Source organism: Chrysemys picta, chromosome 3 (assembly GCF_011386835.1).
Source record: "Chrysemys picta bellii isolate R12L10 chromosome 3, ASM1138683v2, whole genome shotgun sequence".
Taxonomy (NCBI): domain Eukaryota; kingdom Metazoa; phylum Chordata; order Testudines; family Emydidae; genus Chrysemys; species Chrysemys picta.
In genome coordinates this window covers 100,555,416-100,574,862 of record NC_088793.1, presented here as the reverse complement: position 1 = coordinate 100,574,862, position 19,447 = coordinate 100,555,416, and the positions used below count along the sequence as shown (strand labels likewise).

Below are 19,447 nucleotides of genomic sequence, written 5' to 3'. Positions count from 1 at the left end.
TTGAGCTTACCTGCTTACGTAGCTCTGGTGATTTTGACAGCTTCATGAAGGTCAAGTGAGGTTTAAAAGCTCTGTTTTCTCCTGCCAAGATGCCCTTTTCTTGAAATATCTTCTTCATGGTCTCTGGAGAATGAAAAATGCAGAGGCCCTAAGATATCAAGTACGGTGGATGCTTAAAAATGTGCTTTCAACTGAGTCAGATCCATCCCATGTGAAAAGTGAAGATAATCAATAAAAAGGGAAAGGCAGCTTTCTAGTTTCCTTCAAAGTTGCATGTTATATCTGAACAGATCAATCTGATAATTGCAGCTGATCTGAGACACAAGTTACTTTATTTAAAAATAAATCATTGGCAATCTATTTAAACCAATCAATATCCAGTCTAAAATCTGTTTCTCCGACCACAATAGTACCTTTACATTTAAATTGTTCAGGGATTGCAATGATTAATACAATTGCAAATGACAAAAGAATAGTTATGGATAATAAAATTCATTAGACAAAGAAAAGCTATTCTGTGTCAAATTCTATGGTCCTTACTTGAATGACCATTTCAGGCCAAGGGAATTTTGCTTAATAATCACCAAATTTGGCCTAATTGTGAAGGGCAAAGATTGAGAATAGATCAAATGTGATGTTCTTCACTAGTGCTCCACAGTTAGTTAAAAATAAATAAAAAGTAAACATCTATCTGTTGGCTTTCTGACACCTGTGTAAAGTGGAATGTGCAGTTCAACTGACTGAGAAGACTGGAACTTTCCTTTTTCATGTGGCTATTTGCCTACATCCAAGGCTAGGCAAAGCTTCTATATTGACCTCTCTTACTCACTCCCAGCCCATCTACCTAGAACAATATAAATGTTCAACTTACTGAAAGTTAAATCACCACAACTACAATCGACACTAATGAAATCTACAATAGTGATCTTGCACCCCATTAGACCAGTTACTATCTAGAGTTAGCCAGCTTGAACACTACATAGGGTGTTTGCAACTATGCATACTAGGGTATGTCTATACTGGAACATTCAGGAAAGTTAAAGTGGGTCAACTAAACATGTGAAATCAATGTGCATAAATTAAAGAATGTTAATCTCCCATGTGGATGCTCTCACTTAGGAGTAGAGTGGTCTTAATCCTCCTTGGTCATAGTTTTTTTTTTTTTAAATACTCTCTGAAATTAAATTAGAATTAGAAAATTAAAACTAAAACTTGTTTCCTGACTATTCTGTTTTTATAAATAGACTAAACAGGTTAAAGTATGAGTATTAAGTTACAGCAAATTAAGGTCACTTTACTCCACATATGGAGTCAGTGGGGGAGGAGAGGTTTGGGGTTAAATGAGCTTTAATATATGTTCCTTGACTTCTCACCTTCAATTGATTTGCCTTAACTTTCCTGAGTATTTGTGTCTGTAGACAAGCTCTTAGTGTGGTCAGTGGGATGACTCACACAGTATGTAAAGTTAAGCATGTGCCTAAGCCTTCATAGAATCAGGATCTAAAGTTTTGAGCTTAAGATTGGTCTAATTTAATGCTGTGGTTACAGTATGTTGTAGAGAAAATCCCCTGGATTTGAAAAGGCATAACTCCACATTATCTTTCATATCCTTTAAGTTAATATTTCCCCCAAGCGCACTCTGTAAAAATACATAACTAAAACTAAAAACTAGCCTATTCATAACATTAGTTAGGAAACTAATTTTATTTAGGTTTCTAAGGTATAATTACATAGTGTATTTTTAAAAGAAACTTAAATTATGAAAGATACCAATATACTGTTTTTAAAATCCAGAGGATTTTTCTCTACCATGTTTTTTTTTTTTATTTTTTCAGTTTACTAAAAAAACACCTACCTGTAAGTAGTTGTCACTTGGCCATATATTTAAAATATAGGTCCTGATCCTGGAATCACTTATGCATATGTTTCATGATATGTCAATTTGAGTTCAACAAGACTATTCAAGTACTGAGTTATGCACATGCTTAAGTGTTTGTACTATAAGGCCTATATGCAATAACAAATCCTTACCAAAATGTGTTCCATTTTGCATGTTTCTGTGTGCCCATGGGGTTTGTTTTGGGGTTACTTTTGAGTGGTTTCAGCTTTTTAAAACAGAAAATAAACTACAGTAATTGCCCTTATTTAAAGAATACGTAGGGGGTCAATCCTATGCTTGTTTCTGTGGCCATCAAGGGTTCTGGTAGTGGAACTGGTATGAGGCAGTGAAGAGGATTGGTTGGGGACGTGATCCCCCTGCACTGTGTGCAGATGAATTCTAGGGTAGTTTCCTGCATACCAAGGCAATAAGGATAGGAAGGGCACGGTGGACTGAAAGATTAACTCCTATGTAGATCCTCCCATACCAGCAGAGGGGGCACATCTGGGTTCTGTGACCTGTCCTATTAAATCCTCAAGGCTGTAACACTGGTTGAAGAGTGGCTCTGTGGAGAGGATTCACAGTCTATGGAAAGGATTCACTCTTCATTTTCTCCTCAGTGCCCAACCTGGCTATTCTGGCAAGAAACAGGACTGAAGGTTTTCTCCATAGAGAATAACATTTTATAACAGAAAAGAGAGAATATGTTGTGCGCATTCTAAACATGATGGTGGCTTTATTTACTTGCAGGACTAAAACCCCACAAATCTCTGTAGACTGGAATCTGCTCCCACTGAAGTCAATGGCAAAACTCCCATTGACTTCCATGGGAGCAGGATCCAGCCCTATTTTTGTAGTAGCCAAAAGTAACTAACAAACTCCAGAAGTTCTATTAATTAATTAATACTCCTGGGTTCTATTCCCAACTCTGCCACCAACCTGCTGCAGGCCGTTGGGCAAGTCACTGCTCCTCTCTATGCTTCTGTCTCCCCTCCTATCCTTTGTCTTGTCTATTTTGACTTTAAGCTCTTAAAGGCAGGGACTGTCTCTCTGTCCATGTGTACATTACCTAACCCAAAGGGCACTGCTCTTGGTTTACGCGTCCACGTACTACCATAAATAAAATAATAAATGCTAAAATGATATAAGCTTTCCTTTTCTCCACCTTCCAGATCCACTGGGCTTCATGCAACAATGGGCTCCCCTTGAAGCACCTCACTATTCTTGGGGAGAAATAAGGTTAGGTCACGAGAAGCTTCCTCCCCCCCTGAGAACGTCTGCTTGTCCTTTTGGAAGGCACGTTGAGATCTACTGATGAGTGCTATATAAGAGCTCGAAATAAATATTTTTTCTCTTCTCTGCCAAGGGAGAGTCCAGACAAAATGCATGTAGTGGTGGGCAGTATTCATTTTAGCTGCAGCCTGGAATCAGATATTTAACACAGAGTAGCAAATATTCAATAGGCTGAATTCTACATAAACACACCAAAGCAAAAATTAACCCCATAAAGGTGAAATTCATCCCTGTGCAGAGGGCCAGCATAGGGTCTGTGAACCACTTACATCTCACTTGAGGCTGGCTTTCTGCATAGGGGTGAATTTAATCCTGAAATAGGGAAACTAGTAGGGTAGGTGTATCCATTGGTTTAAAATATACTCTAAAATGCACATTTATTTTCCTTCCTTCATAGTCCTTCATCCGATTCAATTTATACATGGAAGACTGCAATATTTTTCCTGTATTTAGAGAAGGAATGCTATAACAAGGTTTGGGAACCTGGCTTTATGTCAAGAGTTTTTCTATTAAAGCGCCAAATTAACAATCTTATTGAAGTTACAACCAGGCTGAATTTTGGCCCTTTAGAATGTAAAAGCAAGTTATTTGAAAATATTTTGGTATTAATACAGCAGCTGGAGATGAAGTAATACAGCAGCATCAATATTAGAGTTTCTAGTTGTTAAGCTAATGTTAATGTAAATGGGCTGTACTATTTAGTTATGGTAGCAGGTGCATTCTAATGATATGGACATATTCAATGTGAGATTTGTCACTGTTTGCTCTGTTTAAAGTGCCAGATATTTGTCAATATGGTTTTACCTATTTCTACATTTGAAACAATGTTTTGTATGTCTTTGTGGAACATTCATTTGAAGAATGATGCCAAAGATTATACAGCTGTCCAGGCAAATGTCAGTGAACAGCAGATTAGCACATCAAAAACAGACTATTAAAAATAAGTTAGAGATGCATGTTCAAAACAATGCAATTGGTAACTCCTATTCATGGGTTTCCAAGTACAGTAGCCTCCAGTTTATTCTTTGTGGTTGATAGGTTAAATAATCTGCTGAATAAAGAAGTGTTACATTTATTTAAAAAAAATCTGTAAAAAATTCGCTCTGTAACAAATCCATGTTATAGTCTCCTGGGTGTTTGATTTGTATTGTTTTGTGTATTTATCAACCCTAGTCCTCACAACAAAGAAGGATTATTCTTATTAAAACAAACAACTCTGCACCAGCCTCTGATGCTTTGTCTCAGCCCAGTGCACTGCATTGTTTTGTTTGTCTGCTTAGGGCTCTGTTTTGCCACCCATACTTACACCGAGAAGGACTTTAGGTTCAAATCCGGCAATCGAGATTTTCATGAGTGGATCCCTGCACCCATACTGAGCCCCAGTGCCAGAACACGGGTCCACCTGTACAGATCTGATTGCAGTCCCATTGATTTCAATAGGACTGACTATTCATGGAGTATGGTGCTCCTCAATGTGAGCATAGATGGAATTACTGGGGTCCTAGACTGTAAGTGCCCTTAGGGCATCCATGGCCCATGTCTCTTTGTTCTCTGCCAACTGTGACCTGTACATCTCTGTTACATCATCTCTAACTTTACACAAGAGGATGTTTTTCAAAACACACTCTTTCTTAATTTTAAAAACAAAGTACTATGCATAATGGACAAAAATGTATCATTTTAGTGAGAGGAGATAGCAATTTTAAGTTTCCAAGGAATTCATAGAATCACAGGACTGGAAGGGACCTCAGGATGTCATCTAGGCCAGTCCTGTGCACTCATGGCAGGACTAAGTATTATCTAGACCATCTTCGACAGGTGTTTGTCTAAACTGCTCTTAAAAATCTCCAATAATGGAGATTTCACAACCGCCACAGGCAATTTATTCCAGTTCTTAACTACCCTAACAGTTAGGAATTTTTACCTAATGTACAACTTAAACATCCACTGCTGCAATTTCAGCCCATTTCTTTTTGTCCTATCCTCAGAGGTTAAGAAGAACAATTTTTCTCCCTCCTCCTTGTAACAACCTTTTATGTACTTGAAAACTGTTATCATGTCCCCTCTGTCTTCTCTTCTCCAAACTAAACAAACCCAATTTTTCAATCTTCCTTCAGAGGTCACGTTTTCTAGACCTTTAATCATTTTTGTTGGTCTTCTTTGGACTTTCTTCAATTTATCCACATCTTTCCTGAAATGTGCCGCCCAGAACTGGGCACAATACTCCAGTTGAGGCCTAATCAGCGTGGAGTAGAGCGGAAGAATTACTTATTGTCTTGCTTACAACACTCCTGCTAATACATCCCAGAATGATGTTCTCTTCTTTTGCAACAGTATTACACTCTGAATCATATTTAGCTTGTGGTCTACTATGACCCCCAGATACCTTTCCACAGTTCTCCTTCCTAGACAGTCATTCCCATTTTGTATATGTGCAACTGATTGTTCCTTCCTAAGTGGAGTGCTTTGTATTTGTCCTTATTGAATTTCATCCTATTTACTTCAGAACATTTCTCCAGATCATTTTGAATTATAATCCTATCCTCCAAAGCACTTGCAACTCCACCCAGCTTGGTATCATCTGAAAACTTTATAAGTGTACTCTCTATGCCATTATCTAAATCAGGGGTCAGCAACCTTCAGCACGCGGTCCATCAGGGTAATCCACTTGCAGGCCGCAAGACATTTTGTTTACATTGACCGTCCGCAGGCATGGCCCTCCGCAGCTCCCACTGGCCATGGTTCACCATTTCCGCAGCTCCCATTGGCTGGGAATGGCAAACTGTGACCAGTGGGAGCTGCAAGGGGCCATGCCTGCGGACGGTCAATGCAAACAAAATGTCTTGCGGCCCGCAAGTAGATTACCCTGATGGGCCGCGTGCCGAAGGCTGCCGACCCCGATCTAAATCACTGATGAAGATATTGAACAGAACCAGACCCAGAACTGATCCCTGAGGGACCCCACTCGTTATACCCTTCCAGAATGACTGTGAAACAATGATGATTACTCCCTGGAATGGTTTTCAACCAGTTATGCACCCACCTTATAGTAGCTCTATCTGGGTTGCATCTCCCTAGTTTGTTTATGAGAAGGTCATGCAAGACAGTATCAAAAGCCTTACTAGAGGCAAGACATCTACCGTTTCCCCCTACCCACAAGGCTTCTTACCCTGTCAAAGAAAGCTATCAGGTTGGTTTTACAAGATTTGTTCTTGACAAATCCATGCTGTTACTTATCACCTTGTTATCTTCTAGATCTTTGCAATTTGATTGCTTAATTATTTGCTCCATTATCTTTCCAGGTACAGAAGTTAAGCTGACTGGTCTGTAATTCTCCGGGTTGTCCTGATTTCCCTTTTTATAGATTGGCATAATATTTGCCCTTTTCCAGTCTTCTGGAATCTCTCCCATCTTCCATGACTTTTCAAAGATAATCGCTAATGGCTCAGATATCTCCTCAGTCAGCTCCTTGAGTATTCTAAGATGCATTTCATCAGGCCCTGGTGACTTGAAGACATCTAATTTGCCCAAGTAATTTTTAACTTGTTCTTTCCCTATTTTAGCCTCTGATCCTACCTCATTTTCACTGGCATTCACTATGTTAGATGTCCAGTCATTACCAACATTCTTGGTGAAAACCAAAACAAAGAAGTCATTAAGCACCTCTGCCATTTCCACATTTTCTGTTATTATTTTGCCCCCCTCATTGAGTAATGGGCCTACCCTGCCCTTGGTCTTCCGCTTGCTTCTAATGTATTTGTAGAATGTTTTCTTGTTACCCTTTATGTCTCTAGCTAGTTTGATCTCGTTTTATGCCTTGGCTTCCTAATTTTATCCCTACATACTTGTGTTATTTGTTTATATTCAATTGAGTGTATGTGTGTGCCTGTATCACCCCCACAGACTGCCCACTGCTGGGGGTAATTCCAAGTGCCAGAGGAAGGAGGAGCTGTGTGCCCCAGTGATTTCCAACTGCTTTAACCAATACTACAGATGCAGGGCTCCATATTTTATCATTATTATTTGTTACTTCTATATAGCATCCCCACTGTGTGTGTTGTCCTTTACAGAACAAATAAAGCAAGATTCCCTGCTTCAAAGCTATTACAATTTAAAATGAAGATGAGAACACGCAGGAGGAGATAATGACTCAAGTAATAGAAGAGGGAAAGGACAGTGTGATTGAGAGCATATGGGAGGCTAATGCATGAGTCTTGAATATAACAAAACTTTCTTAGTTTGCAAAGTGATTTTTTAAATGTTATTAGGTTATTGGTTATACACCTACTTGAAGTGGGTTTTGAGAAGACATTTAAAGGCGGAGGGGCAGGGAGGCATGGCAAATGGGGTCAGAAAGGGAGTTGCAAGTGTAGGAGGCATGTGAGAGAAGGACACAAAAGGGGGACAGCCAGGTGGAAAGCTGGTGATGAGGGAAGAGAGTGTAAAATGATTCAACAGCCCAAAGGTAGGAGAGTTTGTGGAGGGACTTGAATAAGAGGTATGCATTTGATTTGGGAGAGAGTAGAAAGCCAGTGACAGGATTACTAGTAGTACAGTCCCCCATGTGCAGTGCTAAAATGAGTACCTTGCATTTGAGTTCATAAATCAATATTGCCATGCCCTCAGACTAACAAGTAAGATCCAAGTTTGCCCTTTTTTTTTAAATTGCTTCCTAGCACTCATTTTTGGAGCAGTTCTTAAGTTATTGGAAAACTTATCTTTCATACAATTTGACATTCTCTTAAGTATTTTGTACTTTATTTTCATAATGTTCAAATTACCCCATGTCACTTGGATCCCTTACATTAGATGCAGCTGCATCCATTACATAACTTTTGCTATATCACATTTCAAACCTATTTATGGGGAAAGTTGCTCAAAATAATTGCATGTGGAAGGACCCAAAAATGGAATAGCTAAATCAATAGTGATTCATATGGTGAATTTGACATTGAGCCATAAACTGTAACACAAATAGCTATTTCCATTTTCCAGCTTGCATTAGAAATACCTACGCATGGATTGTGAATGGTACGTGCATTTTCCTCTGCTGTTCTGTTATCTCGGTAACCTGTTCACAATGTAGCTTCAAGTTTTAAAAAAAACAAAGCTAGAAACAGTAATTTTTTTATTAAATGACACACAAATCTTATAGAATCGCATATCTTACCTTATAAAATGAAAAGAAATGATAGGAGGTTGAACATGTCAATGCATTCTGATTTTTCTAATGCCACTTCAAAGTGAACCCACCTCTTAAAATACGTAATTTGTAGACCTTGTACCTTTTGACAGGCTTTCAACATATTTTGCCAGGTATCACTTAGTGGAAGTGTTGGTTGAGGAGGAGCTGTTCGGGCAGTCTCCTGCTGCTACAGGAAAGGCACTTGAAAAGCTGTAAGGGCCAATTCTTGCACCCCTTACTCAGGCACAACTCCCATTGACTTCATAAGGGGGCAGTTTGCTCCAGCTGAGGATCTGCTCTTAGTTTTCCCTGAGTAGGGAATTGGACCAAACATGAAATTTGTGAAAACTGCACTAGGGAGTCACGTTCTGTCCTGACTTCAGTGGGGCTACATAGTGTGTAAGGCAGTGTAGCACCGGGCCCTGTTTTTCAGCAGTCCACAAAGATTATTCTGTATTTTATGTACATGAATTTAATTGCCAAGAGGCAGTGTGGTCCATCAAGTAGGGTATGGGAGACTGGGGTTCTTTGCCAGCTGTCACTGAACTGCTGCATAACTTTGGGCAAGTCAGTTCTCCTCTGCACCTGTTTTCTCTCCACCGTGTATCTATTTTGACTGTAAGCTCTTCAGGTTAGGGACTGTTCCTTACTATTTGCATGTACAGCACCTACCACAAAGGGGCCTGAAACTGTCTGTGGGCCTCTGGCTGCTACAATAATGTAAATAATAGTAATAACAATACCTAAGGAAGCCGAAGCTAATAATTTTAGTTGCTAATATTTCCGTGTCTATATCACAACTACATATATACATCATAGTTTATTGTACTGGGTAAGCCTTCTTTTGCAATCAAATTAATGCTCTGGAATGTATGATCACAGTGTCAAGCTGCCTATCAGGGCCACCCTATTCATTCTGGGGCTGAAGGAAGGGATCTGATCTAAACGGTGACTCTTGCTGTCCTGCTCAAAGACTGTGGGTCCTGAATGGCCCAGTAACCCTTCAGTCTCTGATGGGACGGATTGACAATTGGGCCTGGAGTCATGCCACCTAACTTACTGAACAGTGTCCTCTTCGGAGAGTAAAAAGGGGGTTGCCTCATCTGAAACTTGCATTGTTTTTGATCTCTCCATTGAAGAAGGAACATCTTGTTTTCTCCACCTATGCGTAGCACTTCCCCTGTGTACGATTGTCTTTACATCATGCCCATACGTGAACAGAGATTAAAAAGCAATTTATTTCTAGGTGTTTCCACTGTAACTTGGTTTGATGGTGTTGGGTTTTGCCTATAGGGGTTTTTCACCTTGGTTAAGGGTACAGGGTATAGCAATCCCAAATACCTGTGGTGCAAGTTGTGTGCTGTTCAGGTATTCATATGGGTATATAAACAGATGTTCTTGTTCATAAAGCATGATCTAGGAAGAAGCTGCACCAAGTAACCTCTCTGTGTGCATATGTCAAGGGACATAAATCTGCTGGCATTCACTGTTTACAACTCAGGGAGTGTACTGCCATGTGGGTTACCAATGCACATTGGTGTTCAGGTTTGGCAAGAATTCCTTGCCTGGAGTTAGGCTGAATTTACTAATAAAAAGTTGAGGCCAACTTTATCCCAGAAATTGTGTCCGTCTTCCACTCAGCCTCTGGCCTAAGCAATGTATAATGGGTGTTACTTTTACATCAGGACAATCTTTCCTAATCAGCAAAAATTAGATCGTCATTGTTCCATCTAGTATGCATTTGTCATAGCTACAGTTGTTCACTAGGTCCCAGTAAAATGTAAGAGATAATTTATTTGAAGGGGTGAGACCAGTCCCCATGTTTTCAGAATTCTATCCAGCTTTCCATGTGCAGCATTTCAAGAACAAATCTGGAACTCAATAATGGGAGCTCTGTGGGGAAACGAGGGGAGCAGACACACCCTAATTTGTATTATGTTGGGTGTGGTGGTGTGCGCCTGTAATCCCAGCTGCTTGGGAGGCTGAAGCTGGTGGATCGCTCAGGGATTCTGAGTTGCGGTGCGCTATACCGATTGGGTGTCCAGCGCCACTAATAGCCTGGCCAGCAGGTGGCTGAAGGACTGGCTAGAACAACATGAATGATGTGTTGTGATTGGTGCTCTCTCTGTGAGGGCTGATGGACTGATCGATCAAGGTGATTTGTATTATAGTAGTGCCCAGAGGTCTTAATCAGGATCAAAGCCCCATTGTCCTGGTGCTGTATAAACAGAGAGAGAAGCTTACAATCTAAGCTATCTCTGAATCAGTTATCTTGAAGAAGAGGTTAAACAATGCAGAATTAGAGAGTTGTGCAAGCAAATGCCAAGAATACTATTTTTTTCTTCTCAGACATATAATTATGAGTGAGGATTAAACTGGCAATGAATGAATGCTATAGGTATAAAGATAAAACACCATGAAATAAACTGAATACATTTAAATCTCATTATTAAGGATGAGAAGAAAATGACTTGTAATCCCTCATTTAAAGACTGCCTTTTAGTATCGATATCATTACCATACCTGAATACACAGCATAACATGAAAGACTTTTAAATAAGATTACATTGACTGGACCTTGTTAATCACTGAAGAGCCAAGAATAACTCTTATCCATGTTCCCTCTCTGTTTTCTGCACATGCAGACTACTACTGCTGCCAGGCTGACTGCAGTCAAATTCCTCTATTCTACCCCCCTCCTTGAGCCCCTGCCTACCCTGCTCAAGCAGCCTTTACCAGTCTTTCTAGGCAAGCTGCAAAGTATCTTCTATATCCTCATCTTCCTGTCTTCTTCTGCATAGAACCAGAAACATAGGGCTGGAAGGGACCTTGAGAGGTCACAAAGTCTAACCCTCTGTGATAAGGCAGGACCTAGTAACCCTAGACCATCTCTGACAGATGTTTGTCCCCCTTGTGCTTAAAAGCATCCATGATGCGGATTTCACAACCTCCCTTGAAAGCCTATTCCAAAGTTTAACTATCCTTAGAAAGTTATTCCTAATATCTAACCTAAATCTCTCTTGCTGTAGATTAAGCCCATTTCTTCTTGTCCTACCTTCAGGGGACTTGGAGACCAGTGGATCACCACCCTCTTTAGCACAGTCCTTAATATATTCAAAGACTGTTATCAGGTCCCCTCTGTCTTCTTTTCTCAAGACTAAACATGCCCAGTTTTTTTTTTAACCTTTCCTTGGAGGTCAGTTTTTCTAAACCTTTTGTCATTTTGGTTGTTTGCTTTCTGGACTTTCTCCAGTTTGTCCAGATCATTCCTAAAGTGTTGTCCCAGAATTGTACACAATACTCCAGGCGAGGCCTCACCATTGCTGAGCAAGAAAATTACCTCCTCTGCCTTACCAAGGGTGTTGTATGTAAAACACCCTAAAATATTAGCCTTCTTTTTTCGTAATTGCATCACACTGTTGACTCATATTGCATTTGTGATCCATTATAACCCCCAGATCCTTTTCAGCACTACTACCATCTAGACAGTTACTCCTCATTTTGTAGTTGTGCATTTGAATTCTAATCCTGCCCTCCAAAGCATTTGCAACCCCTCCCAGGTTGGTGTCATCTGCAAATTTTATAAGTGTACTCTTCACTCCATTATCCAAATCACTAATGAAAATATTGACTAGTATTGGACCTAGGACTGACCCTGCAGGACCCTACTAGATATGTCCTTCCAATTTGACAGTGAACCATTGATAACTACTCTTTGAGTATGATCTTTAAACCATTTGTGGATACCCACCTTATAGTAATTTCATCTAGACCACATTTCCCTAGTTTGACACAGTCATGTGGGACTGTGTCAAACGCCTTACTAAAAATCAAGATTTATCATGTGTACTGCTCCCTCTCCCACCAGCCCAATACATGGTTTATCACAACCTCCTTAGAAATTCTCCTTTTCTAGCCTTAATATACTCAATGTGTTTCTCTCATGGTTCTATTCCTACCTCTCTAACTGCTCCTTTAGTTTCTCCTTTGGAGGTTTCTCTTGTTCTCCCTACTCCTGCCATCTCAGCATCAGTCAGGACTCCTCTATACCTGGATGATCTGATTCAGATGTACAACTCCAACTACTAGCACTATGCTGATAACTCGAAGATCTACCTTTCTACCCTGATGTGTTCCTCCACGCTGAATAGTGACATCTCAGATTGGCTCTCAGCCTCCTTTTCATAGATGACCCTCCATCAGATCAATATTAACATGGCTAAAAGTGAACCCATTTCTCTTCTTAAACTCTCCTCTCTTTTGTCTTTTCTCATTACCATTGTTCACTAGCAACCTGTGCATCATCTTTTACTCCTTTCTGACCTCCTCCCCTCTCATTGAAACTGTCTTCCTCTGCTCTACATCCTCTCCAAAATTTGTTTCCACTCATTACAAAAGCTCTTGACTAGGACCTGGTCATTTCTTACCTTTGTCTATTAACATCCTCATCTCTGGGTTCCTAGTCTCTTGTCCCACCACCAGCAACAATCTGTCCAAAATACATACACAAAAATATTCTATCTTGATTTGAGACCCAAGAAACTCTTAATGCCAACTGGTAAGGGGATGCAGAGGGGCTACAGGTATTTCCTGACTCTTGTATGTACATACTATTTCACCAAAGACTTTCACTTGGGGTCTCAAATGAAAGTTAGTGTCACATTGGTTATCAATATCATTGTTAACGGTATGTACATGTGGTATGCCAGGAGTTACCAGAAAATTATGTTCTTAAGCATATAAGTTAAAAGCAGGTCACTAAAAGGTGTCATGCCTTAGACTAATTCCTCTAGACAGAAGCTAAGAAATGTGTGTCTGGCTGGGATGTAAATTAAACGTTGTAAGCTAACACAATGTATTTGTCCACTTACATACAAAGTCAAATGCTAAAGATATAAAAACAATGAGAAAAGAGCATACAAGGGAAAAAAATAAGCCACAGGGGGTTATCCTGCCTATGAGTAAAGACAATGAACAGTAAAGGCAAAGATGCCCCTTCATCCTACAGCTGCAAGTAAATGGACAGCACATTTGCCATCATTAAAGCAGGGTCTCAGCCAAACTTCACTGAAAATGCTGCAGAGGACTTTGGGTGAGAGAAACTTCTTTAGACAGGTTAACCTGTTAGTTAAGTTCAGCCTTTAAAAAGCACATTATGATTGTTTTATACCTAACCATTTGTTTCCAATATGCTTACTGTCTCCTGTGTCTCCCATCTTTGATGATAAACTTATTCTTGTTTTCACTATAAATATATCTCTGTGCTGTTGTGTTAAGCAAAGTGGTGATCCTGGGTTGAATCTTACAAGCTGGTGTGTACTATTCCTTTGGGAATAGCAGGCCTAGCATGTTTGTCAGACTGTTCAGTGGTTAAGGGCCTGGACACTATAGGGAACACTCCGCGGATCTGCAGGTTTGGTTTGTGCCTGTTGCTACATGTACAAAGAGAGCAAGCCTGGAAGGTAGCGCTTGTGCTGCCACAGGCTGTTGGTATCAGGGCGCTATTCTGCAGCAAGCACGGACAACAAGACTATTTAATGCTAAGGGCAGGTAGTGGTGAGGTGCCTCACAATCCTGGGTACACCTGAAGAGTGTCACAGATGCACTACTGTGATTTCATTCAGCCTCCTTCGAAGTCCAGACACTGCCTTCCTGTTGTCTTCCATATCAGATTTAAGGTCTTATCTTCATCTACAAGATCTTGTACAAACTAGCTCCCACGTATTTCTCTGTTTCATTTCTTTCCATTTCCCTCCTTGCCCTCTTTGCTCTGCCAAGCCACACAATTAACCATCCTATCTGTGCTGTCCTTCCACTCTTCCATGAAATCCCTTACTCCTGACTAGGGTGACCAGTCATCCCAATATTACAGGCTTTGTCTTATATGTGCAACTATACCCACCACCCCTGAAAAAAATGTCCTGCTTTTTACACTTATCTGGTCACCCTACTCCTGACACCCATGACCCAGTCCACCAGGCCTTCAATTTCTCCTCCTTATAGTGTCTCCTTCAAAGATATTTCCTCCAAAAGGCCTAGTCCTCCCGTAACAAAAGTATTAATCTAGACATATGAAAATCTTTACAAAACATTTCACTCCCTACAATATCATTTGACTAACACCTCAAACTGAACGTCACCATTCGGTCACATACCTTTTGTTGCTTCCCACCCTGCCCCTCTTTCCCCACAAGTCCTTTTTGCATTTGTGCATTGTCTGTGAAAACTGTAAGCTATCTGCAGCAGAGACTGAATATGTGTAAGTGTCTGTAAAGCAGACACAAATACTCTGTTAGTAAGTAGAGTTCACTAGTGCAGTAGATTTGGTAGTCTAATGCTGGAGACACAAGTTTAAATACTGATTAGACTAAATGTAAAAAGTAAAACTTGTTTGTGTTATGCTAGGCCCTAGGGAAAATGTATGATCTTGACAAAAGCCATGAAACAGTTTTCAGCCCCTACCAGTGGAGGAGGACAGAAATGAATGGGGATATTGTTTAGAACAAAGATTAAAAGAGGCTGTGTGGAGGGAACTGCATAGCGTCAGAAGGCACGAGCTAAAGCTAGGTCTCGGACAATCAACCTTCTCTAGAATGGGCACAAAGGAAATGTAAACAATAAGCAGACATCTTGGTTCCTCCAACCATCTCAACAAACATGGGAGTTTGCTGCTTTTTATTTTCACCAATGGATACAATATGGATGTGTTTGCCTCTGTATGTAATTATATATTTGAAACCTTATGATGAGCACGCTGCCATTTCTTTTCAATCTTAAATCAGTTTCATTTGCTTGCTATGGATAGGCCAAGATCCTGGGCTGCATAGCTTAGATTATCATTTTGGTACCAGCACACCTGTGACCCTTACATAACAGCATATGGACCAAAAGCAGAGAAAACCCCCATAAAATCACAGCAGCACACTTTGGGGGGAAGGGATAGCGCAGTGGTTTGACCACTGGCCTGCTAAACCCAGGGTTGAGAGTTCAATCCTTGAGGGGGCCACTTAGTGATCTGGGGCAAAATCAGTACTTGGTCCTGCTAGTGAAGGCAGGGGGCTGGACTCAATGACCTTTCAAGGTCCCTTCCAGTTCTAGGAGATAGGATATCTCCATTAATTTATTTGTTTATAACATGGATGAGGACTAGCAGATTTCTGTTCATTCTGTATAAAATTAGTTGCATCTCCATTAAAATTACAATAGCTTTTAAGCTAAGGCATTCTATAAACGTATACAATAACTAAATGATTTATTAGGCATCCACTCTTGTCAGTTATCAGAGTAGGCTGTATGCCTGTGTGATCTTTTTATTGTGTATTCCCTTCCATTACAGTCATTAATATATTAAAACACTTAATCAGCCGCATCAAAACTTATTGAAGAATAAAGGACCACAATGGCATGAAATAAATATTTAACATAAAATCCTTTGAGGTCTCTCAACTTTACATTATTTGAGGCGAGCACCTCAGATCAGTAAAATGTGAAGTTTAGATGCTTAAATACTGAACTTAAAATCAGTTCAAAATTTAAATAGATGCTGGCTTTGTATAAATTAAATACAAATGAAATGAGTAAGACTTAAAATCAAAAGAAATGTTTCCATATTTTAAATAAGATTTTTAATGAAAACAATTCTAATTTATAACCGTATGCCTGTAGTGAGGTTTTTTGGCCTGTGTTATACAAGAGATCACTGGATGATGAGCATAACTGTCCCTTCTGACCCCAATTCCTGTGAATCTATGAAACCCACATGTTGTAGCTTTAAGAACCTGAAAGTCAAATTGACAAACACAAGTGAAAGTGACTTGATTGTCACTGTCCAAGCCAAAAATGGAACATAAATATTGTCTACAGAACATGAGTCAAGGTATCCGAATCTGGTCCTGAAGAAGGTAGGAATAAAGGATAATTGAAATTGATAGTGTTCTTAAACAATAAAATACTTCACAAACATGTAAAGTAAAATTTTATTGTAATAACTTTTTCCAACTACCATCATTAACATTTTAAATAATTACCAATATACCATTTTACCATTAGCAGCTATTTAATAAATATAGTCTCTTAGTCCTACATACCATCTGCTGGTAAAAAATTGAAGCCTGAATATGTGCAACTTTGTTCAACAGCATCAGACCAGGATGTGGGCAGTGATGCCAAGTGATTAGAGCAGGCATCGATAGCCAGCATAGGGTCAGAACCGGAATCGGGGGCCAGATGCCAAAGCCAAGGGTCAGAGCCAGGTTACCTGGAGTTAGGCAAAGCAGAGGCAAGGCTGGGTGCAGGGTGGGAGCAAGGCTGGGAACAGGCAGGCACAGGTGTTATTGCAGCCATGGGTGAATGCTTTGAGCAGCCAGTGAACTGGTGCTGCTCCTGGGCTTACAAGCTTCCTCAGCCAATCAGGCAGGCATTCTGTCAGGGGCTCTACCGGATGCAGCCCAGCTGTATTCATCAGGCTGTCCAGAGACGAGGCAGGTGCAGCTGCAGGGTCTTATTCCTGACAAATATCAGCAGGCTGAACAAAGAGCCCTGCTAATAAGGAAGCACCACCATTACAGTCTATACCCATAATCTGATGGGCACAGAGGTCCATGCTAAAACATCTATTTGTAAGGTCAGAATTTATGAGGGTAGAACATGATAAATAATCTGGAATGTTTCCCAGAAAAAAGCAAACATCAGAACTGTATTCATTGGATGTTCCTACCCAGGCTCGCTCACTCTTACATCACATACAAAGAATTATCTTGGTAGGTGCCTGGCTTTCAGAGAGATTCACAATGCAGAGAAATTCTACTTATTTTTTTTTTGTTAAAGAAGTTAAATACACAGTAGAATAGTCTGCTTTTCATGAATATTCTTCATCCTTGGATACAATCGTATTAACTAAAGCAGTGGTTCTCAATCAGGGGTCCGGGGCCCCTTGAGGGGCCATGAGCAGGTTTCAGGGGGGCCGCCAAGCAGGGCCAGAGTTAGACTTGCTGGTATCCAGGGCAGAAAGCTGAAGCCCCACTGTGTGGGGCTGAAGCCCAGGGCTCCCAGCCCTGCCACCTGGGGCTGAAGCCTGAACAACTTAGCTTTGTGGGGCCCCCTGTGTTGTGGGGCCCTGGGCAATTGCCCTACTTGCTACACCCTAATGCTGGTCCTGGCTTTTATATGCAGAAAAACAGTTATGGCACTGGCAGGCTGTGGAGTTTTTATAGCATGGTGGGGGGGCCCTCAGGAAAAAAATAAGGTTGAGAACCTCTGAACTAAAGAATGCTTGCTCTATTCATGGAATATAGGCTCCCTCCGGTGGTCAGAACACTACCTATTGACACCAGTGAGTCTCATCCAAAGTCTGTTAAGCCTACAGGTCTGTATGTTTATTGTTTCAGTGGCACTACTGATGATTTAATGAGATTAAAATTCATAACGTTGTACCAAATAGTGCATTACCTTTTCTACAATATATTTAGATTTCATCAAAACATGTACTTGTAGAAGAGACAAAACATGCAGTACTTGTGGCACCTTAGAGACTAACACATTTATTAAAGCATAAGCTTTCGTGGGCTACTTCCCACTTCTTCGGATGCATATAGAGTGGAACATATATTGAGGAGATATATATACACACATACAGAGAGCATGAACAGGTGGGAGTTGTCTTACCAACTCTGAGAGGCCAATTAAGTAAGAGAAAAAAATGTTTTGAAGTGATGATTAAGCTAGCCCAGTACAGACAGTTTGATAAGAAGTGTGAGAATACTTACAAGGGGAGATAGATTCAATGTTTGTAATGGCTCAGCCATTCCCAGTCCTTATTCAATCCTGAGTTGATTGTATCTAGTTTGCATATCAATTCCAGCTCAGCAGTCTCTCCTTGGAGTCTGTTTTTGAAGTTTTTCTGTTGTAAGATAGCCACCCGCAGGTCTGTCATTGAATTGCCAGACAGGTTAAAGTGTTCTCCAACTGGTTTTTGAGTATTATGATTCCTGATGTCAGATTTGTGTCCATTAATTCTTTTGCGTAGAGACTGTCCGGTTTGGCCAATGTACATGGCAGAGGGGCATTGCTGGCACATGATGGCATATATCACATTGGTAGATGTGCAGGTGAACGAGCCCCTGATGGTATGGCTGATGTGATTAGGTCCTATGATGATGTCACTCGAGTCACTCTAATAAATTTGTTAGTCTCTAAGGTGCCACAAGTACTCCTGTTCTTTTTGCGGATACAGACTAACACGGCTGCTACTCTAAAACATGCAGTAACATTACAGATACTGCTAGGGTGACCAGATGTCCTGATTTTATAGGGACAGTCCCGATTTTTGGGCCTTGGTCTTATGTAGGCTCCTATTACCCCCCACCCCTGTCCCAATTTTTCACATTTACTGTCTGGTCACCCTAGATACTGCCAACGATGTAACAGATCCTTCTAATCAATTCATTTAGGATGCCTGTAATAACCAAAAGACTGATTCTGATCTCACTTATACTGGTTTTAACACTTGCTGGACTCACTCCTGATTTATGCTGGTAAAAGTGAGATGAGAGTCAGACACTGAGTCTTCAAAAATCGAATTCTATCTTCCTTGAATACAACTGTTATAGTAGTCTATGTGATTTAACCAATCATGACAGTTTCACTTCCATTAATAGACTACAAGTAGCACAGTTTAAAGGCATCTGGTCTTTAGGAACCAGTCATGCCAGAGACTGAGAACACTCACTCCCTTATACAATCAAGCCTCAAATGTCGACTAGAGTGACTCAAAAGTAAATTCTCAATAGCTACTTTGTGTTTAGCTCAGAAATTCTAAAATGACAGAATAAAACTAGAAAGAATAAAATTACTTCTTATCCTCCTGTCATCACATTTTAGGCATAATTACACTGTGGTTCCTGGTAGATAATTATATGGTGCTAAATGTGTTCTAATAGTTTGTTGTGGAATAATTAAAAAATCAACTGACTCAAACAGAAAATCTATATTAGGCGTGCTTTTTTCTGAATTTTTGCCTCTAGGTCACTTGGATTTAGAACCTTGCTGCCAGACATATGTTTACTGTTATAATGCTGTAGCAAATTCAAATG

General features: G+C 40.3%; 1 protein-coding gene across 11 annotated transcripts in view; it reads right to left on the bottom strand.

Moving 5' to 3' along the window:
- The window catches only part of LOC101951994 (A-kinase anchor protein 7), a 166,760-nt gene that overhangs the window by 99,984 nt on the left and 47,329 nt on the right, over positions 1-19,447 (bottom strand). For all 11 annotated transcript variants that reach the window (XR_010599653.1, XR_010599651.1, XR_010599652.1 and 8 more), the window contains exon 6: positions 11-123. Coding sequence is in view for 8 of the 11 variants with exons in the window: in XM_065588638.1 (XP_065444710.1) it covers positions 11-123 (113 nt within the window). In the remaining 3 variants the exon portion in view is untranslated. The remainder of the gene's footprint in view (positions 1-10; positions 124-19,447) is intronic.